The sequence below is a fragment of a genome, unplaced genomic scaffold (genome assembly GCF_019419815.1).
Source record: "Pyrus x bretschneideri cultivar Hongxiangsu unplaced genomic scaffold, Pyrus_bretschneideri_v1 Contig20, whole genome shotgun sequence".
Lineage (NCBI taxonomy): Eukaryota > Viridiplantae > Streptophyta > Magnoliopsida > Rosales > Rosaceae > Pyrus > Pyrus x bretschneideri.
Window position 1 is genome coordinate 2776629 of NW_025999502.1, and position 22537 is coordinate 2799165.

The window sequence follows — 22537 nt, forward strand, 5'->3', positions numbered from 1 at the left end:
ATGGGATTGGAGTTTTGTACTTGAGCCAACCTGCGTCATTCTCAATCGATCAAGGAAAAGAACCACCACAGACTTGAAGTCCACAAATGTGGTAAGGACTGGGATGAGAATCAACAATAATCTAAGGCAAAGAGAGTAAAATTTGATAAATCTAGGGTTTGAGATCTGAGGTAAGAAGCAAAACAAGTGCTAAGGAGATGAGGTGGATGTGGCAAGGATGAAAGAAAGTGGTGGAGGAAGATGAAAATCTATAGATCAAGAAAGAGAGAAAGGAAAACATAAACTAGAAGAAAATACAAGACGCGCATACCATCCAAATTTGAGACAACTGCTCAGAAAAACTAAGATAGAAGCTCAGATAGCTTTAGACAAAATGCTTAAGAAAAATAGGAATTGCCGCTGACCCTAACTGAAGCAGACAACGAGTCTGAGGCGAAGTGAAGCAGGTGTTGGAGATGGGATTAACAATCCTCTCCTTTTAGGGGAGGGGGGTCTCGCTAAGGCCGCGTAGCAAAGGATTTAGTCTACTGGAGTTCGACTTAATCCCATTAAAGTCGGTCCCTTTCTCATACCAAAACGAACTAGTAACCCACTCCAGTCTAGTAAAACTTAGTAAGGCCAAACAAATGTGCCCATATATTTTGAATGAAACTTCAAAACAAAAACAAAAACAAAAAACCGGAAAAAGAAATCAAAACGCCGTCGTTCATTCTTCTTCCTCTCCCAAACGAACTTACTCTCCCTCATTCATTCCACACAACGATTCCCAAGGCCAACCGGCAAAATCAATTTCCCTCGCCGTCCATCCCCTCCCCCAACAATTGTAACAGCGGATTAACATCTGCAGATTGAGATCGACAACTCCATATTCGACGCTACAGTTGCCAATCGACCCGACGAGGTCAGATCGCAAATTGGTAAAGATGAGCTTGGGATGGAGGATTTGAAGCCAAAAAATGGAGGGGTTAGAAGTAGATTTGAAGCCCATATTCGGGCAGCCCAGGGTGGAGGGGCCGGCTAATGCTTTGACTCCGCCGCGGCAGTTCCTGTTCCACGTCCATGGCTCCACCGCTGGTCCTGCGCACCTCAGAATCCACGTCACCGATTTCCACTCCAGTCACTGGGAGGCCGTGCGCTCCGTCTCCCAGCTCGACGACCTGGTATTTCTTCTCCCAAAATTTTCTAATTTATTTATTGATTTTGTTTAAATGTGTTCATGTATGTATGTATGTAAATTGTTATTGGTGAATTGCAGAGGGACAGCATTGGCATAGGAGGGTCTTGGTCAGAGTTCATAGAATATCTTGTTGCTTCCCTAAAGTCTCAAGACGTAAAGCTTTCTTTCGATGATGGTACATACTATATACCCTTTTCTTTTTGAATAATGAAATGAATCATTCACCATTCCATTCCTGCAATACTACTGCTGCTACTACTACTAGAGGCCGGTGTCATTTTTGTTTCCTTTTTCCAATCATTTGGAATCATCAAATTACTAGAGTGAATTATGAGTTTTTCTACCTTTACATGCGGTGCCGTATTTTATGTGTTACTAATTTAATAGCAAAGAATGGTGAGGCTTTAGGAGCATGCTGTTGTTTTACCGGGGCCGGGATTTTACGCAAATCTCTAATTGGTTTATGACATTTCTTGGTCCTGACTGTGCTTGAGTAGTCGTAACTTTTATAGACATGATAACGGTTTATTCTTCAACTTCAATGTATTTGAAAGAAGTCCTGAACAAATAGTTTTTTTACCTGGTTTTGCTTGAAAATGAGGAAGCTTGAGAGTGGAATTCAGACTTCCATTTAGCTTGAGGGGAATTAGTCATTCTCAATGTGAAAAATGGGAAAACGCCTAATTTCATATTTTGACTTAGAAATACTTGATATTCCCTTCAAGTCTCTTCAGATGCGGAAAAGTCAGAAATTTGATTATTGAGTGTTCAAAGTCTATTTTAAGACGACTTAACACATGTGTATGCATAATTGTTCACAATCAGCAGTAACTGTCTTGAACTCGCATGTTTTACTTGTTAGTTGTTACTCGTATTAACCCTATTGGAATTACGTAGCTCTTTGAATGATAATTATTCTTGTAATGTTTTGGAGTCTCTACCAAAAGCTCTTTTTTATTGGTATTAAGCTCAATATGACGACCATACGTGTATCCCTTTCCCCTTCCATTATTCAAAAATGTTCAATTGATTAAAAGAATTTTGTTGGAACGTTGATATAACTAATGGAATGTTTAGAGTAGCCCCATTACCCCACCAAGCACGGGCGACCAGAAAACGCCTCCCGTCCACCCACCCCCACCCCCTCTCTCCTCCTCTTTCTCTCTCATTTGTACATTTAATGTTGACTACATCTCTCACAAAGATGAGGTGAGTCCCATCTCTATGAAAGATTTGTTCGGTAAATGTGGTCCATGTAGTCGTACTCGGTTTGTTAGGTATACAAATTTTATTTTTTACCATTGAATTGTATAATCATTTGAGTTGTGCTAGCAACAGATTCTAGCTCAGGCGCTCCATCAGTCCAAAGCTTTTGGTTAAGTCACGTGTCCAACTTCTTAGTTTCCTTTTGTTTGCTTGTTTTGAAGACTGCCTTTTCTATGTAATTAGGAAGTTGCCACTGAACTTCATATTTATTTTCGACAATTAAATAAATTAAAAATTCAAATAGAAAGGGAAAGGCATACCACTGACTCACAGAATTGTAGCCCACCATCACCCCCACCCCCACCACCCCACCATACCAACCACCCCAAAACTGAATCCTTCGAATAGTTAATCATCCATCATCCTCAAATTAATCACTTCTAGCACCGCTCTAATTATATATGCTGACTGAACCGTCCAGCCTTAAAAAAATGATGCTAACTTGAACAAGCTATAAAAAATTCTTGACACTTAGAAAAGTTTTTTATTTTAATGTTTTGGATGGACAAGTAAATTTTGAGCCGTTTTTTCTTAAGAATAAAAGCTGTGTATGTTAACAACATACACGATCTTATATCTGCAACAGCATGTAGATGTATAAACTTTGATAAGGGAAATATGCTCAATGCTTACGTAGACTCTGTTATGTGTATTTCAGGTTGTGCACATGCAAAATTAGTTGCTCAAAAATCAAAAGGAATGCCTCGAATTTCCATTTCTCTCACAAAACTTGTGGGTACTGCTGCTAGTGAAGCTATTGCAAATCTATCTCTTCAGCTTTTCGGAGAATTTAAAAACCTCCATGAGTCTTACGTGGAAGGTTGTCCTCTCAATATCCTGCAGCAGAAGGCTGCATTCTCATTTTCTTGCCTACGTTGTGTTTTTCTGAATTGGCTATTACACCTTCTATACTTAATGCATCACGTTTATTTTTTCAGACATTATTGTGTATCTTAAATCCCTTGTTTGTGCATCTCTGCTTGATTTGTCTACTTGTTATTTCTCTTCTTCTTGTGCTGGAATTGATTGTACTTCTTTCTCATTGTGCTTCAGAACAACAGCGCTCTGTTGAATTGTCAAAAGTGATATCAGCAGAAAAGGTATGGCTCCCTGCTGCACTCTATTATTATTTAAAGCATTTATTCTGTGTCTTCACACATTCTGGGACACGGAAAAATGTCAATACTATACTGAATTATGTCTACATATTCCTACACGGAAGAATATTTGGCATGTTCCCGGTGCTGGAGCCTAGATTTTATCTTAATGGGAGCATGACAATAAAGCTCTCAAATATTGATTGTTCTCGTATACTTACGGCATGGTTCTCTCCTTAGAGTTGCTCCTCTTCCTGACTATACAGTTTCATAGGTGAAATACTGAGTGACACTGTAGCAAACCAGCCAATAATGAATAGTTCGTTTTTCAGTTGGAGTTTGTGGTTACTCTATGGTTTCAGGATTACGTTTATGTACCGTACATCATTATTATTCATTGTTAATGTGCACTTTATCCAGATTTTTTATTCTCTGTCCACTAATTTATCTTTTATTTATCACCAGTCCATTATTTACCTAAATTTGTTTCTTATATCTGTTAGGAAAAAAATGCTAGTATTCAGAGTCAACTGGAACAGTATACAAGAAGGCAAAAGTTACAAAGGATTAATTCCTCAGATAGAGCAGATGCTTCTGGACTATTCAGCAATGGTGTAAATAATTCTCCAGGTGTGATTTAATTGTTTCTGCCTAAAGCATTTGCCGTTTTGGTAAAGTGAGAAGTTCCGAGTTTCCCAAACAATGCAATTTGTGCGTGCGCATTTTCATATTAGTAAGACAATAGAAAAGAAAAATTAAATTGTTGATCATGTTGCTGGTTCTTGATAATATGTAGGTCAACTTCTAAATATCTTCTTCTGTGCTTGTTTGCATTGTTGATTGCTTTCCATGTAGCCATGAGTTCAGGTTTTATTATGTTCAGTCTTAGAGCAAAATATGCAAGAAGAAATGAAAAAGATAAGTAAGTTTAAAAGTTAAGCTGCGTCTGTGTGCGACATCATTCAGAGTGCATGGTAACTATGTGGGATTTAGTACATTTCTTAACTATGTTAGCCGATATTATTCAGTAATCGACAGAGCTCATCCGAGTCTCAAGTTTTTACTTTTGAGCATATACTCTTGTTGAGTAACTATATTTATTTTGTTGTCTTTGTTCTTTTTCCTCTATTCCCCGCTTACAGTTATTGGGATTCATCTCACGCAATTTTGTATTATCATTGTGTATCAACTGATCATCTCTATGTTATTGTGGCAGAGAAACGAGCAGCTCGTGATGCCAACTCAGCAACTGCCAATCGGGTTGTGCCTGCATATCGTAGGTAAGTTTGTCTCTCGAACACACATCAATCCCTTCTTTCTAAATTTACTGTTATATATTTACCATATATACGAGAACAATCAAGTGAGTGCTCCGGTTCGCTTCACATGAATAACAAATTTATTCTTAACAGGGCAAAAGTAAGAGGTGCTGTTCTGCAGGATACAGAAGATGAACAGAAGTGAGTGCTCCTGTTAGCTGACAATTTGTTGAGCGCCCGGTTCTGGAAAAATGCATTTTAAGAGTGAGTTTGTTTGTTTGGTTTCTACTTGTAAATTCAACAGTTGAGAGTTGAATAGTTTCAAGGAAAGGTTATGTTTTGTAGCATTCAGTTTAATTGATTTATTGTTAAGTCATAACATCACGTCGGGTGGCACAGCAGAACAATCACGCACACTATCCCTCAAGTCCATTTTAATTGATCACAACCTATCTCATCTAACCCACCAAAAGGGGCCAGGGTTAAGGGAGTGGGTTAAGTTTCACAATGGGTTAGTCATAATAATTTGGTTCAAATTCGTTTTTGGCGAGAATTGAATTTAAAACATCGGTAAAATGAAATGGAACCAGATGGATTTATTTTCATGGACAACCCAAATCATACTGTCACTGTTGACGAAATAGAACAAGTGCAAGATGTAGAATTTTCCAAGGCTTGTTCGGAAGAAGGCTCAATAAGCCTGAGGATTTGGCTCCATACCACCGAAGTGAGACAAAGAATGAGATAGGAGTTATGCTTCTTGCGATGGCTGGTTGTCTCCACCAACTCTATGCTGGTGGTGGCGGTGGCAGTGGCCGCGGCTGCAGGTGACCGTTATAGTAGGTTTCTTCGCTTTTTGCTTGTGGCCATTTTGGTTGCGTGGGCCTCCTCTTTACTTGGGTTGAGATTAATGGTTAGGCTTAAAGTAAGCAGTATTGTCTACTTCAGTATGGAAAAGGATCATTGCCGAATCATTTTTCTGGAGATCTCGGAGATCTTATGATCATGATCGTTCATTGTATATTGTGCGGTTAGAAATTATTTAAATTTTAAAATTAAATATAAATAGTACCTAACGAAAACTAACCGTACGATATACGATGAATGATCAAGATCACGGGATCCAAAGGGATTCGGCAATGATCCTTTTCTTTAGTATGAATAGATAAATTGGACCCTACGTCTTTTTTTACAATAAAATACTCTTATGTGATCCAGTCCTTCAATGAATTATGAATAATGCTAGGCAAGCACACAAAACCAAATAATGTGATACCAATCAAATTTGTATTTAAATTTAAGTAAGCAAAATTATGAATAATGCTAGGCAAGCTTCATTTGGGGCTGATAGTTATGCTTATCACTGGTGGTCTATAGTTCCAGGATTTTTGCCTCAACACAGGCTTGTGACATTTTATCTTGCCTTTATTATCGGTTTCTTTGATCATTTGATCATGGCAAGTATTAACTTGGTCCCCCTGATTGTATTGTTTCTTTTACTTTCATTCATATTTCTTAATAAAAATGGTGGAGAAGGGATGGCCGCAGGGTTTCTAGGTCTAATGGTCCTCACCCCTACGGTGAAGGGTAGGCGCTTTGCACTCGACTATTGTCGAAGAGCTAATCTCGCTTAATCTTTTTGCAATGAACTTTAAAAAAAAGTATGAGAAATGCTAAGAAGACTCTCAAAGTGAGACTCTCCATGGACTATTCCAGCTCATACTTTAACGTTATTTCTCGTGCCAATATAACATAACATTGTTCCAAAAACATGAGGTGGTAGAAAGTCCATGGAGAGTCTCAATTTTAAGAGTCTCCTAAAGATTTCTCTACAAGTAAATATAATTACAAGGATCCCTACAACATAGCTGATTGGTACAAAATAAGTAGTAATCAACCCATCATACCTTTCCTTGTTAACGTTGATTGAAGGCCAACGAAGGAAAAATATCATAGGAATCTCAACACTCTCACTTAAATTCCAAGGCAAATTTGGATGGATCCAAGACCACCCAAATGTCCGGCAAGAGGGAACACTCTTTTGGTGGAGTCATCGCCATTCCCTTTTATCAAAACAAGTTTCGATAATGGCTATAAAATATGCAACCCGACTAGGCCGCCGGTTCAATTAATAAACGATAAAAGTTTGGCTTCTTAAGATTGTCAAGGAGTTCTTTCTTGATATGCTTTGTGAAAGATTTATAATACTTCGTCTTTATGATCAACATAGTCCATGTTATAATTACTATGTACATATCATATCTACAAAAAAAATTAATTTAAAATCAACTATTGCAACTATCTAACCATTTGTTTTTATATCATTCAATCAGTAAACGATCTCTTATTGATTTTTTGCAGAAATAATATGTAAAAAGCGATATAATAAATATGAACAATTCCGATCATGCACATAAAAAATCGTGAATCAATAACAAAGCATCTTGAAGAGAATTCATCATCCATTAACAAGACAAGTGGGTTTCTTAAAAAAGCATGACCATGTTGTCATTTTCCATCTTGTCCATCCCACCATGAAAGACACTGGCAAGTGTGAGCCATATTTTTATTTTATACGAATTCAACGAAGTTGAACCCCATTGGAATAAAAATTGTCAGCCCACTGTATTCAAATCTAGTTCATAAAAAATTTAACTCAAAGCTTCCGTTGCATCAACTCACTGCATTTTAAATTCAAACTCTTCTCCTTTCTTTATGCTATATTTAGATGAGGGAAATAAACTCGAAATTTTGACAAAAATAAGAATTTATAATTGACATGAACAAATTCCTTTGTTACATTTATAAACATAGAAACTTAGAATTTCGGCATGGATAACTAGACTTTGAAGCAGTCATTAGTTGTAAATAAGTGTCATTTCCAAATTTATGTGAGGAAGAGTTTAAAATAATAATTTTCGTATTCAAATTTCATTGTTCTGTTAGGTTAACCAAACAAGAAAATTAACAAATTCTAGAAAATAAAACTCCATCATTCCAATTTCCGTCATTTTAGAATTCCTTAGTAATCATAAACTTACTATCCAAACAAAGTGTTAGTATAGTTTAGCAAGAATTTCGCTTGTTTTCAAATTTCCAGTCCAACTTAAAAAATAATATAAAACTGAGTGGATCCAGTTAGTCCTTAAATAACCCAGAAAGAAAACAAAAGTAATAATCTGAGAAAATAATAATGATACCACATAAGATTAGAAATCAACCAAGTTTATTTCATTGACGTAAAAGTTTGGCTTCTTAAGATTGTCAAGGAGTTCCTTCTTGATATACTTCGTAATAGATTTATGAAACTTCGTCTTTATGATCAACACAGTTCATGTTATAATTACAATGTAAAAATCATCTCTGTAAAAAAAATTAATTTAAAATCAACTATTGCAACTATCCGATCATTTGTTTTCATATCATTTGATCAGTAAACGATCTCTTATTGATGTTTTGCAAAATAATATGTAAAGAGTGATGTAATAAATATGAATAGTTCCGATTATACACATAAAAAGTTGTGAATCGATAACAAAGCATCCTATTCATCATCCATTAATGAGACAAGTGAGTTTGTTAAAAGAGCATGACCATGTTGTCATTTTCCATCTTGTTCTTCCCACCATGGAAGGCACTGGCAAGCGTGAGCCAAATTTTATACGAATTCAACGAAGTTGAACCATATTGGAATAAAAATTGTCAGCCCACTGAGTATTCAATTCTAGTTCATAAAAAATTTAACTCAAAACTTCCGTTGCAGTGTAGTGGTGGGTTGTAATTGTTCTTATGATTAAGATTTTTCTTTTCAACTCACTGTGTTTAACAAATTCTAAAAAATAAAACTCCGTCATTTTAATTTCCGTCATTTTAAAATTCTTTAATAATCATAAACTTCCTCGACCAAACAAAGTGTTAAAAAATAATATAAAACTGAATGGATCCAGTTAGTCCTTAAATAACCCTAAAAGAAAACAAAAATAATAATCTGAGAAAATAATAATGATACCACATAAGAATAGAAATCAACCAAGTTTATTTCATCGACGTAAAAATTCAATCAAATATTTCTACAAAATATCAGTAGCAACTTCAACTAAGCAGATAATGTAGTTTCAGTATCTATGGAAAACTGGACTTTGAAGAAGTCATAAGCTGCTTATTTTCAAAGCAAACTAAGATCCTACCAACCAATAACTTCACCAAATATTTGCTTCTAGATCTCATCAACCCCACTGATTCTTTCTTTTGGAAATCAAACACGACACGTTACATGTTGCGCGGAGGTTTAGTTCCACTGGTTGAGTCTCCGGCTGTTGGGTTCAGCACCGAGTCGCTGGCAAGAGAACTGTTCCCGCCTCCCTCTTGAGCCACAACTGGGATCTTAACTGCCGCTCTTTCCATCTCCTTCTCGAGCTCTTCCTCCTGTCGCAGTGCAGTGAACTGTTTGTCTAGGGAACTGGCTGCTGCCAGCCATGCAAGAACAATCACCAGTAGTACTCCTCCAAGGTAAGGTGTTGAATTGGCGAGTGATCCGAAGGTTAAAATCATAAACTGCTGAATCAGAGCACCACCAGACTTCCCCAATGGGTTGCAGACAACATCAATGGCCGCCTTTCCTTTAACCTACAGCAAGAATTTAACAAGGAATGTAAACAAAAAATGCCTCATAAGGAAACTCAAATTAGAAAACTCGAACTTTTCCCGGATTAATGTGATTAACAAATGACAGAAACCTCCCCTCTACAAAGATAAGATCCATAATTCAATTCGCCTGTCTTAATTGATAGGTGAACCAAATAAATAGAAACAGCAATAGATGACACTATTTGCGAAGCCAAATTCTAAACCGGAAGAGTAAGAGTCCAAACCTTGGTGTCCTCATCCAAGGGAATGTATGCCATTTCTTTGCATGGGTCAAACAAGCTGTACTTGGCACTCTTGCTGAAAATGTTTTGCAGAGCACCCACATATACTGCTGCAAGAAGAGGAGTCATCCCGAGGCTTGCAATAGCCGGTGAAAGTGGGCCACCGAACAATATCAAAGAGAAGAAACCAACTCCAGTGAGAAGTAGCACTGTAGGTGTGATCTTTGCAGCAACTCCCCATCCGTACTTTTCGAATATAACTTGGCTGAGCAACATCATTGTGAACGTTGCTATTCCGGTGGCAGTTGAGAAGTCGCCCATGAAAGAAGAGTACTCATTTGGGCTTGGAAACTGTGCGAGTAGAGTAGCAGGAGAGAGAGAGGCCAATTAGTAAACAATAAAATAGGCAAAGATCAAGTAAATTGGGTTACAGTATACCTGAGCTTTGAGCTTCGATTTCCATGTAACCTCCACAACGTTGATACTGATACCATATGCAACCACCAAAGTGGCAAGATCACGGATGTATGGTGAAGACACCAAAAATTTCAAACTCTCCATTGTCCCCATCTTTGGCTTTTCCTGCGAAGTAAATGGGAGTTAAAAAAAGATGCATCAGGTCCAAATATAGGGTTTTGAATTCAAGGATATATTCATTTTTTCGGAATTCCTTCTGCATAGTTTAGAAAAATTAAAACTAGGGCCAATGGTGTCCCTTCATAACAAATGAGGCGTCACTCAACTAATATAAAACTTCCATCCATGCCATAAAGAGTTATTACCAATACAATGAGAAACAAATATGGCTTCGTGAAGATTTAAAAGAACAAAAATATGGCTTTAACACATTTCAGAATCATTCAAGCACTTAATAACCAAAATTAAGAAAATAGAAAACAACTAAACAAGTGACCGGAATACGTACAAGATAGTAAGCAATAAGATGTTACTTTTTCAACATGGTGCTCATAAACAGATGAGACCTAATGTCAGGACCAAAAATAACAGATTCATGCAGATGTGACAAAAAGATATTACCTTCTTCTTCTTGCTACGGGTGGGAAGGGGAACGTAAGCGTTTACCCACCAGTATAGGCCACAGATAGCGAACCCCAACAGCACCACAATGCTCATCATCCCCCTTAAGGACATAGCCCAACCATCAACTCCAGGACCCAAATTTTGCCTCAGTTTAGAGAAATACTTCACTGTTCTGCCTGAGAAAATTAAAGCAACATTCGCTCCCAATCCAAAAAGAGGGTAGAACCTCTTTGCTTCCTCAACAGTAGTTATCTGCACAAAATGCATGTAATATTTAGTTATTTACAGTTCCCGTCAATAACAGTGATGCAGACCTCAAATTTTGACCAAGGAAAACTTCGACAATATCCCATAAGCATCCATATCTTGTTATACAACTCAAACGGGGTTGTTGCAAAATAAAATGTAAGATGAAAAAAAAAATTCCGATACAAATCACAGGATATAAACATGCTTTGAAAGCCAGAACCCTTGAGCAGAAAACTTAGTTCTTGTTCGATCTGCTGTGCCAAATAGCAGATAAAGACATCCAAAAAGGAATCTAGCATATTTTGCCTGCTTATTAAATAAAACAAGCTTCCAATTCCAATCTTAAAAAACATTTCAGAGCAACTGACACATCGTACAGACATATTGTGCTCACATAATTCCCCAATCCTATACAGATGTACAGCAGAAAATAATCATCAAACAATCATCAATTCATCCCAGAATTATATTCTTGGTAAGATAAGATTATGTCAGCGAAATTACCTGATTGGCAAAACCCCAGAAAAGCACAGAAATCACCACACTCCCCCACAATTCAGCCATGACATAGAACAAACAAAAGCTCCAAATCCTCAAAATTGCAAGAGGACCGAGGAATCTCGGGCCGAGAACGTTGAGAAGACTATCAGCAAGGGCTTCAGGGTGGATATAGCCGCTGAGCGGATACAGGACGAATCCAAACGCCCCGAAAAAGGCGATAAAGGGAAGAATAACAGAGTAGAAGAGAGCCTTTTTGGACAAAACATTAGAGAGTTTTGTGTAGAGCAACATAAACCCAACAGCCATAGGAAGATTCACCCAAGTCTTCAAAAATGGTATAATTTCTGCACTGCTCCCTTTGGCTGTCACAACCAGCACATCCTTTGTGTCCCTGAGGATTGTGTAATTGAACAAAATACAAAAGAACATCAACCCAAGTGGGATGATTTTCTTGAAAGTCACAGTCTCAATCCCAAAGACCTTGGGCTTCTCAGGTTCCCCAAATGCTGGCTGCCCATCACCTGGTGAAGCAGCAGCTGCAGCCTCAGCCCGGCAGATGAACAAGTTCCTCTCTTTTGGGACAACCCCATGATTTTTTGGGACAAAGCTTGGAAATTTCTGGAACCCATTGGAGGATAGAGAAAACCCAGCTGGGGTTTTGGGTTTTGTGGAGAAAAATCTCTGCTTTAATCCCAAAGAAGATTGAAAAACCCTGGTTCTGGGGTTTGAGGGAAGAGAGAGAAGCCCTTTGGTTTGTAGGACACCCTCCATGTCTCCCTTCTCTTAGGCTCCTACAGGAAAATACACGGGTATGTTTTCTCAGGAGAAGAACATGAAGAGAGAGAGAGAGATAAGGGGAGGCAGAGGGGGGAGAGATAATGCGGCTGGCTCAATGAAAAAGATTTTCAGAGAAGTGTTAAAGGGCAGATACAAATATATATATATATATATATTTTTTTTTTTTTAATGAAAAATGAAAAATAAAAAAAAATACAAAATTTAAGTGCAGATTTTTTTTTTTTCAAGTTTGGAAGATTAAATTAAAAAATTGGGCTTTGTAACCTGTGAATCATAACCAGAAAGATAAATCTCCCTCGATGAAGAAGAAGACAGAAAATTAAATTAAAATGTAAGTGACGTTCAACTCTTGAATTATAATGTCAAGTTGAAATTTACTATTCAACTTTTTTTTTTTTTATTCGTAAATTAATTCTCTAAACTTTCAAAAATTGGCCAATTAAATCTCTTGCCATCAAATTTTAACTGATCATTCATGTCAAATTGAAGGACAAATCATCCAGACAATTAGACACCAACTTGTCTTTGCGGGTGGGGAGGGGAGTTAGGAATCGTTGTTATCAAATTTTTTCTTTTATTACTTATGATTCTTTAATTTTATTAATTTGGGAATTAGATTTAAGAAAAGTTAACAAAAAAAATTAGATAAAATCTCGTCAAATCTGAAGTGAATTGCCAACTTTGAAAAGTTTAAATCTTTAATTTATGAATAAGTCAACTTTAATTGACGTTAAAGTTCATAGTGTCAAACAACATTTTACTCAAATTAAATTAAGCAGAGATGAGTGAGAATGGTCAAATGAGACTGCGAGAGGAGGCTACTTCGGAACATTGAATTGGTCAGAAACACAATCAGGGGTTGATGGAAAGCCAACAGGATTCTCTCTAGATCATTTTGGTGAAGATCCTAACGATTCGTAAATCATGTTCGTTCATCGTATATCATGCGATTAGTTTTTATCAGATACTATTTGTATTTAATTTTAAATAAAGTTATTAAAAATAATTTCTAATCATACGATAAACAAATATAATTTACAAATCTTTAAAATCCTCACAAAGAACATCTGATCTGAATTCGGATTCGACCGAAGGGAATCCCCAAAAGAGGCAAAAGAATGATTCTTGTGGCAAAGTGCATTGACCAAAATGCACCCATCTTGTGACTAACAAAAACCCCCCTTGAATGGGACAAGATAAAGATGAGCACTTTGCCCTTGAGATATTTTTTTACTTTTTGATACTTGGAGTTGGAGTTGAGGGACTCAGGCTTCATGGCATGTGAAAGTTACATGTGGGGTTGAAAATTCGTCATTCAATTGGACTTCTGACATTACTAGGGTTTTTGCTTTGGCATAGACCATTTTTTCTAATAATATGACCATAGCGTCAGAATATTCATACTCATTGTAAGTTATTTATACGGCAGATGCTTAACTGTTGGATCTTCGTTGATTAATTAAAGAGAGTTTTAACGAAAAACACGCAGTACTGTTTATTTTAACAAAAAATTATATTTTTACACTAAGAAGTCAATCTTGATACTATTCATTTTACCTTTTATTTTGTCCTTATCGTTAAAACTCAAAGTTTTCAAATACTTTTCATTAGTTTTTCTTTAATTAAATGATTAAAATTTTGAAGCAGAGGATGCACAGGAGCATACTAGAAAGTTTTATGTTATAGCTGATAGGTTCAATTACAAACGACATTACTAATCAAAGTTATATTAAGGTCACATTTGTTATGCAAGAATACTAACATGAAAAGTGAATTGGTTTCCATTCCATCCAAATTTGTTGTTCGGTTTTTATATTTTTTATATTTTTTTTTATATTTCTATTGGTTGGAGTCAATTATGTTACAGTTGAATTGCACTACATACAGGTAAATAGAAGGTTTGAACTCAAGAGGCACTTTATTAAAGAAGACCGTATCTATCAAAGCAATACATCACTTGCAGATAAGTTCACTTGTAACATTTTTTTATTGTCCCTGTACTTGTTACATGTATCTTGGGAGCAATAATTCAGTGCCAAAAACAATAGATTTGTCCAAGTAGGGACAGAGGAAAGAGCTCACCAAGATCGGACAAGGATTGTCTGCCCTCCTACTTCCGGTGCTCTCCTATTTTATTTGTTCACGATTAAGCCACGTTAACATTTTATATTGTTTTTTATAAAGATAATAAGACAAAAATAAATAGTAATATAAAATGTTGACGTAGCTTAACCGTGACCATACAAACAGGAGGGCACGGGAGTGCAAACAATCCTTGTCCAACGAGATCAACTCTTAGAAGGGTATATTCAATTAGGAGTTTAAAGAATTTTAAAAGAGTTTACAAATTTATATTTATTCAATCAAGATCTTAAATGAATCCATAGAGGTTCATGGGTATTCAATCAAGATTTAAAAAAGTTTATAAACTTCATAGCAATCTGAGTGTATTCATTTCGAATTTTAAAGTAGTTCATAAAACTCTATATGTATTCAATTAGAATTTGATTTTAAAGCATTTAAAAAAATGAAAAATTTAATGAATTTGAAGAGATGTTATAGTACTTTTTAAGCTTTAGGAAATCAGACTCTCACCGTAACATTTCAAATGATTTCACCCTAAGTTCACATAAAGTCTATAAAACACCGTGAACTTATAACTCTTTCAAAATACTTTCAACTTCTAATTAAACACAACCCCCTTCCTTATGAAAAATCAAACACAAATAACTTTTTTATGACCAACCTTCCTTCATTGATAATTAAAATAATCCATTATAACCCATAAAACTGACATTTCCTTGTTTTCCCACTATTACAAAACACACGAAATAAAAATCTCCTTTCTCATCCTCTAAGAAAAGCCAAAAATTCAAATTTATTGAGAGAAAAAAAACAAAAACCGAAGAGGGAAAAGAAAGAACTAAAACACTGGCAATTCAAAAGGATATGCGAACAACTACAACACGAGTCGAGGAAACACCTAAGAAGAAAAGCATGCTAGCTTCAAGGAAGGACATTCAATCCAAGAAGTGTCCACTTCTTATTACGTGAAGGACATTCATTGATAAAAATATGCAAGTTGTTTGGAGAAGGCTTTTGGTCCATGGAAATCAATTTACTTTTAATAATACCTCTGTGGAGAAGGCTTATGTTCTTCTTCTCCTTCCACATATGATAAATAACAACAGCCAGACAAGCCGTAGGGACCATTGGGAAGAAGCCAATCCAATGAAATTATGCCAAGGTAGCCTAAGCCAAATGATACTATAATTTTAACGTGTGATTTCTCATCCTATTCTGCTTCTATTTATAGTAGTAGGAAAGTAAATTCTTTATCCTTTAGGTATATTACAATATAATCATGGTATTATCTAAAAGATATGGTAGAATCTCACAAAGATTCACTTCCCAACTAAGAGTAACCAGCAAGTAATAAGAACAAGTCTTTTTCATATTACGTGAAAGACCCCCAACATCCTTTTATGTTGATACAATAACTAAAGAGGATGCGACTTTTACATGTTTTATTCTCCTTCTACACACTTTTATTTTTTAATTGCTACTTGAGTTGAATATATAAAAGAAGAATCAAACGATATAAATAAACAAGAGTCAATAAATGTGTAATAATAAAAAACAAAAAACAAAAAAAATATTTGTGAACATCATTTTGTAGTTATATCATTTTCGTACAATTTGTTTAGTTTGAATCACAATCCTTTCGGCGGTCAAGACTCGTGTTTGTGTTTCTTGCAAGCTTCTAATTAAGAGAAGCAAAACACAAAGGAATGAACTCCCACAAACAACCGGAAGTCTCAAATTCATGAAAACGAAGGGTCTTATGCTTCAAATACTTATATTTCTTGGCTAATTATTTAGATACCATCGATTTTTCTCACACCAAAATAATGTTTACATATGAAGACAATCAAGTCATTCGGTAGTTGCACGTTTGCACCAACGACACAAGAACATATACCCCACAAGACATAAAAACAATCGTTGTAAAGTACAGTTTGAACCAACATGGGAACTATGGTTTTGCTCTCCTGGTTCCAATCGACTGATAAATTCACGCCAAAAATCGTTAACTACTAATTTAGAACGATTTGAATCTTTCTTAATAGGGAAATGCTAAGGAGACTATCTTAAAGTAGAATTCTTTATGGAGTCTTTATGGACTCTCCATGACCTTTTATTTTCGACATAATGTTTTATAATGTTGGTACGGAAATTGTATCAAAAACATGAGATGACATAAAATCTATGAAGAATTATACTTTCGAAAGAATTTTCTTAACATTTTTCTTCTTAATATTCATTAGAGCAATATTTTTGACAATCGCACACGTACGCATGCTTAAGTCCTAACAATGATGCGTATACATAAAGGGGACAAATAACTTGATACGACGTCTGGAAGCATAACACCGCATAATGTATTAACAATTAATTAAAGTCATTTTGTTGCTAATTGTCACTATTTGTGCTTGAGATACGAGAAAATGTATGAAGAGAGAATTTAAGAAGTGATGGGTAAAAGGAGAAGAAATCAAGAATGATGAAAATACTTAAAAGTATTTTTAATTTTGTGTATCTTATGGATTAGTTATACTATATGAATAATACTTGACTACTCAAAGAATGAATAGGAGTTTCTACTCAAAATTATTAGTTGCATTCATAGAACTTCGTGTTTATAATCAAAACAGTTCACATTATAAATCACTTTATAAATATCGCATTTGCAAAAAACCAATTAAAATTAAGGTTTAAGACATCGACTTGTATAAAACAAATGAATGGAATTGGTAAAAAACTACGAATCGTCTATATATTTACTACAATAGATTGACTAAATAACCTTAGTTTTAATTCATTTTTTGTAGAGATGATCTTTACAGGGTGATTAATAATATGAACGGTTCTAATCATAAACACAAAGCTCTCTGATTCGAACATAGAGAATTTTGAGTAGGAGGTTCTACTGATTCTTGAGTAGTCAAGTATTGTTCATACTATATTCCACATTTTTCTATCTATCTCTAATACAAAATAAAAACTGAAAATAATACTATTATCAAATAGACCGATAGTTTTTGTTTTCTAGTTTTAGTTTTTCATTTTACGTATGTTTTCTAATATATCTCAGACAATTCTTCGTCAACTCTTATAGATCTTCATTTCTTCTATGTATTTCTCTTCTATCTCTAGAACAATATGAAAAAATCTAAATGGTTATCAAATGAATGCTTTGTAAATAGAAATTGGTTACTACTTTGACGCAAACTTGATATATTTGTTAGTATGCATGAACTTTCTGAAATTCAAAACAAAGTGGTCAAATCCACAAAGCCATATGTATACTAGTCGGTGCTACATATTTCACATGTGCTTTAATTATTAAGCTTGACTTTCTCATTACGATGAGGAAGCAGTCTTGAATTATTATTTGTACTTTTATTTCCTAAGCAAAATGCATGCCTCAATTTCTAATATTCCATGAATGACTATGACTGTGCCAGCTGGAAATTTAGGATTTTAGAACCCAATTTTTTCTTTTTTTTATTTGGGTCAACATGACGGTCCTAGAAAAAGACTTTAACTTTCATAATTTTTGGTTGTACCTTAGCTAGTGTTTAAATTTTATTCGATATAGTCGTTATATTTATGGAAATATTCAAAAATCAGAGAAATATGTGAAAATTGTGAACACGAAAGTTCCTTGAAACAAGAAACAAGAATAACGTGTACAAAATAATATTTTGTTTGATGATTTTGGGGTTACGATCTCTCTCAAATTTGGTCCTCTGATTCTATCTTCGTAGGGTGTAGGTTTGTTGATCCAAGGGCCGTCGAGGCTTGATCTTGGATGAACAGTTGTAAGTTTCTTCAAGGGCCTTTGTGGCTTTGATCTTGAAGGTTGATGGAAGTTTCTTCAAGGGCCTTCGGGGCTTGATCTTGAATGTTGATGGATGAGCGGATCTTCAAGGGCTTTTGGGCTTGATCTTGAAGAACAGTTGGTTTTCTTCAAGGGCCGTCGAGGCTTGATCTTGAATGAACAGTTGGTGAATGGATCTTCAAGGGGCGTTGGGCTTGATCTTGAAGAATGGGTGTATGGGTTTGTTAAGGTCGTTGATCCAAAGGGCCGTTGGGGCTTGATCTTAGGATGAACGGATGATGAATGATGAACGCTTTCTTCAAGGGCCGTTGGGGCTTGATCTTGAATAATGGTTGTGTGGATTTCTTCAAGGGCTTTTGGGCTTGATCTTGAAGGTTGATGGATGAGCGGATCTTCAAGGGCTTTTGGGCTTAATCTTGAAGAACGGTTGGTTTTCTTCAAGGGCCGTCGAGGCTTGATCTTGAATGAACAGTTGGTTTTCTTCAAGGGCTTTTGGGCTTGATCTTGAAGAATAGTTGTGTGTTCTTCAAGGGCTTTTGGGCTTGATCTTAAAGAACGGTTGGATGTGTGGATTTGTTTGTTGATCCAAGGGCCGTCGGGGCTTGATCTTGGATGAACGGATCTTCAAGGGGGGTTGGGCTTGTTCTTGAAGAATGGGTGTATAGGTTTGTTGAGGTCGTTGATCCAAAGGGCCGTTGGGGCTTGATCTGAGGATGAACGGATGATGAATGAATCTTCAAGGGGCGTTGGGCTTGATCTTGAAGAATGGGTGTATGGGTTTGTTGAGGTTGTTGATCCAAAGGGCCGTTGGAGCTTGATCTTAGGATGAACGGATGAACACTTTCTTCAAGGGCCGTCAGGGCTTGATCTTGGATGAACAGTTGTAAGTTTCTTCAAGGGCCTTTGTGGCTTTGATCTTGAAGGTTGATGGAAGTTTCTTCAAGGGCCTTCGGGGCTTGATCTTGAATGTTGATGGATGAGCGGATCTTCAAGGGCTTTTGGGCTTAATCTTGAAGAACAGTTGGTTTTCTTCAAGGGCCGTCGAGGCTTGATCTTGAATGAACAGTTGGTTTTCTTCAAGGGGGCTTTTGGGCTTGATCTTGAAGAATAGATGTGTGGATTTGTTTGTTGATCCAAGGGCCGTCGAGGCTTGATCTTGGATGAACGGTTGTATGTGTGGATTTGTTGAGGTTGTTGATCCAAAGGGCCGTTGGGGCTTGAGCTTAGGATGAACGGATGAACACTTTCTTCAAGGGCCGTCGGGGCTTAATCTTGAGTTGGTGGAAGTTCTTCAAGGGCCGTTGGGGCTTAATCTTGAGTTGGTGGAAGTTCTTCAAGGGCCGTTGGGGCTTGATCTTGGGATGAACGGATGAACACTTTCTTCAAGGGCCGTCGGGGCTTGATCTTGAGTTGGTGGATTTGACGAAGAACGAAGAGTGCTTTCTTGATCCTTCGGGATTTTCTTGAGAGCTTTAGAACTCTAAGGCTTCAAGGTTTTGGTGTGTGGAGAAATGTATTTGTGAATTGGTTGATGCTTGATACCTTGATGGAGAAGCCTATTTATAGGCTTTGAGAATGAATCACCACCACAAAATATTTTTTTCTTTTCCAAGCACCATTGCCTAATTTTCCCACTTAATGCAATATTGAAATTGAAGTGGTGTAACTTATTGCCTAATTTCCCACTTAATACCATTTAAAACTTGAAGTGGTGTAATTTATGGCCTAATTTCCCACTTAATACCATTTTAAACTTGAAGTGGTGTAACTTATGGCCTAATTTCCCACTTAATACCATTTTAAACTTGAAGTGGTGTAACTTATGGCTTAATTTCCCACTTAACACCATTTTAAACTTGAAATGTGTATGCTTTGTCATTGCCCAAATGAGAAAAACTTGCTTTGATCCGTAATGGATTGAAGTATGCTTGCCTTGTCATTGCCCAACATGAGAAGAAAAACTTGTTTTGATCCTCAATGGATTGAAATGTACTTGCCTTGTCATTGCCCAAAATGAGAAGAAAAACTTGTTTAGTCCTTCAAGGGTATTTCTCCCTATTTTGTTGAGTCACACGCCACGTGTATAATTTGTACAACACGTGGCGTATGCCATGTATGCCTTGACACGTCAAAACTTTAATGCATTGGTGAACATTTGTTTTACTGAAATTTCGATGTCTACAAAAATGTGGGGTGAAGTCCAAATTTTACCTTATACCGGAAATTTTTTTTTAGTGTAAGCTAAAATCGATAGACATCGTAGATATTTTTGACATATTTGTTAAATATCGAATAAATTCTTATATTTCGTCCAAACCAATTTTTTGTTTTGTTTTTTTGTTTTTGTCAAACGATAGGTTTTGTAAGATTAGATATTAGATTAGTCACCGATGAGGTTTGAACCACGCCGTCATTCAATAACTCAACTCATTTCCACCACTATGGTAAGGGGCCACTTGCAACCAAACCAAAGTTTGAAAATGCCTAAAATTTCATTTTAAATTTCCATAATTTCAATCAACAACAATCGATATTGACATTGGTGTTCGATAAATTCCATAAATTTGCATATCGATATTTCCATCGATACCAATATTTTAAACACCTCTATCTTTATAATGGGCAGATTTCGGTCCAATCCAATAATCTAAATAGCGAACCAGAAGAAATTCTTGTAGTTTAATAGCCGGCCTAATCATATAAATGGTCCATGTGGTGCTAATGTAATTAGAAGATGGTCCCCATGGTAAAAAAAATTAGGATTTAAACCCTCGTGGTATTAGTCCGTTAGCAAATTTATTCCATAAGTGATTTTTCTATTAAATGTCCATTAAATACAGGGGTAAAAATGTACCCCTTCTTCCTTGTCTCTCTGCTCTCTCTCTGCAATTTGTATTTTCTTGCCTGAGGTCATCATTGGCAGCAGCCAGAACTTGAGGTTCTTTGAACAATTGTGAGCACGTGAGCTTCTTCTGAATTCTTTATGTAATATCAATAATAAATTGGGAAAGCATCTAATTTAAATAGCAAGAGAACCCAATTATTTTAAGAGCGGGCAAGCAACTAAATAAATAAATATTAAAAAGGAAAGGAAAATCTGAGAGAGATAGGGAGAGTGATTACCCTTGTAACCTTGACGTACTATCCGTCAATGGCACCTCTGAGCTTAGCATTTGGGTACCTCCTCACAAAACCTAGAAGCCATTTTCTTCCCCAAACACAATTCCAAACAACAATCACCAACACTAGCACCAGAAAGAGCGCCACTGCTACCAACATCACCCATTTCTTGACGGCCACTATCAGAAACCCACCCACCAACAATCCCATCACCGCCACCACCATGAACACCCAAACCGCCACTTTCGACACCCGAAACTCCATTTTCACCTCCTCACTCAAAGTGGTCACGGACGAACCATACAACACTTTGCTCGTTGAGCCAGTGTGTTCCAGCTGATTGGACGACCTTCTGGCCCTGAAACTTAGTGGGCCCAAGCCCAATGGCCTAGAGGTGATAAGGCCAGTTACTTGGAGCTATGGAGTCAAGGGGCCTGAGGATTTCTTAGAAATCTAACCAGAGTTAGGTCCCGATCGAACAGATCCGCTGTTATGTTGGAAGTAGGAAGAAAGGTGTGAGCCTAAGAGCTTGGAAAGAGGTGGAGGTCTACTGGATGTAGGGGTGGAAAAAATTCCCGAAAATCCCAAACCGAACCGAAAAAATCTCGATCCCAAACCAAAAATTTCCCAAACCGAAATTCCCGAAATTTTCGGAATGCTATCCCGAACCGATCCCGAAATTTTGGTATGGGATTTGGGATTGACTTCTCAATATTTCGGGAATCCCATACCAAACCGAAATTATATATTATTAATATATATATATATATATATTATTCTTTTATAATTGATGCTAGTAGTTTCTAATTCATGCTCTGCAACCTGGAATGCCTTACACCTTGCATATTTTTCATGTTCTGTTTGATATTCATTTGGATTTTATTATTGTTGCTGTCATGGCTAATGATTTCAGAAGGTTTGATTCTTTTGTCTCTTAACAGATTGTCAAAAGGGTTTAATTAATTTGAATTTTGACTTTGATAAAATAATCAAGCATGCCAATATTTGATTAATGGTAGTGTTGAATGAATGACATTCCTAGTTCATGAATGTGTTCTTAAATTATTTATTTGAAGAATAATTCATAATTTCATATTTTAATTTGGGATTCCCGATTTGTCCCGAAATCCCGAAAATATTTTGGGATTCCCGAAATTTGGGATTCCCGAAATTTTGGTTTGGGATTGGTCTTCAAATTCCCGTCCCAAAAAATTTCGGTTTGGGATTCGGGATACTACTTTCGGTTCGGTATCCCA

The 22537-nt window shown here is 36.4% G+C and overlaps 2 protein-coding genes and 1 long non-coding RNA gene across 4 annotated transcripts; 1 reads left to right on the forward strand and 2 right to left on the reverse strand.

Annotated features, from left to right (window-relative positions):
- The first annotated feature begins 665 nt into the window (after window positions 1–665).
- On the forward strand, window positions 666–5146 carry LOC125476991. Its single transcript, XM_048583706.1, has 7 exons — window positions 666–1160; window positions 1256–1352; window positions 3102–3263; window positions 3497–3543; window positions 4044–4170; window positions 4757–4820; window positions 4953–5146. Exons 1-7 carry the CDS (start codon window positions 957–959, stop codon window positions 5002–5004), a joined length of 753 nt encoding a protein of 250 aa, XP_048439663.1. The 5' UTR covers window positions 666–956; the 3' UTR covers window positions 5005–5146.
- Window positions 5147–8818: 3672 nt separating this feature from the next.
- On the reverse strand, window positions 8819–12377 carry LOC125477078 (plastidic ATP/ADP-transporter-like). 2 transcript variants are annotated; one of them, XM_048583852.1, is made up of 6 exons: window positions 11462–12377; window positions 10706–10960; window positions 10106–10249; window positions 9671–10018; window positions 9047–9425; window positions 8819–9013 (listed from the first exon to the last, which is right to left on the reverse strand). In XM_048583852.1, exons 1-5 carry the CDS (start codon window positions 12227–12229, stop codon window positions 9069–9071), a joined length of 1872 nt encoding a protein of 623 aa, XP_048439809.1. In that variant the 5' UTR covers window positions 12230–12377; the 3' UTR covers window positions 8819–9013; window positions 9047–9068. The 2 variants fall into 2 exon arrangements, with proteins under 2 accessions (XP_048439809.1, XP_048439808.1); XM_048583851.1 differs by having other exon boundaries at window positions 8819–9425.
- An 8347-nt stretch (window positions 12378–20724) lies between these two features.
- LOC125477164 lies at window positions 20725–21832 on the reverse strand. The gene is made up of 2 exons (XR_007258337.1): window positions 21285–21832; window positions 20725–21175 (listed from the first exon to the last, which is right to left on the reverse strand). It is a non-coding gene; the product is annotated as an uncharacterized LOC125477164 (long non-coding RNA).
- Window positions 21833–22537: the final 705 nt, after the last annotated feature.

Coding starts and splice junctions, on each gene's coding strand:
- LOC125477078 (XM_048583852.1), bottom strand. CDS start 12,229: ATGGAGGGTGTCCTACAAACCAAAGGGCTTCTCTCTCTTCCCTCAAAC. Junction 10,961..11,461: donor TCTGGGGTTTTGCCAATCAG/GTAATTTCGCTG, acceptor CATTTTGTGCAG/ATAACTACTGTTGAGGAAGC. Junction 10,019..10,105: donor AATCGAAGCTCAAAGCTCAG/GTATACTGTAAC, acceptor CTACTCGCACAG/TTTCCAAGCCCAAATGAGTA.
- LOC125476991 (XM_048583706.1), top strand. CDS start 957: ATGGAGGGGTTAGAAGTAGATTTGAAGCCCATATTCGGGCAGCCCAGG. Junction 1,161..1,255: donor TCTCCCAGCTCGACGACCTG/GTATTTCTTCTC, acceptor GGTGAATTGCAG/AGGGACAGCATTGGCATAGG. Junction 1,353..3,101: donor AAAGCTTTCTTTCGATGATG/GTACATACTATA, acceptor TGTGTATTTCAG/GTTGTGCACATGCAAAATTA.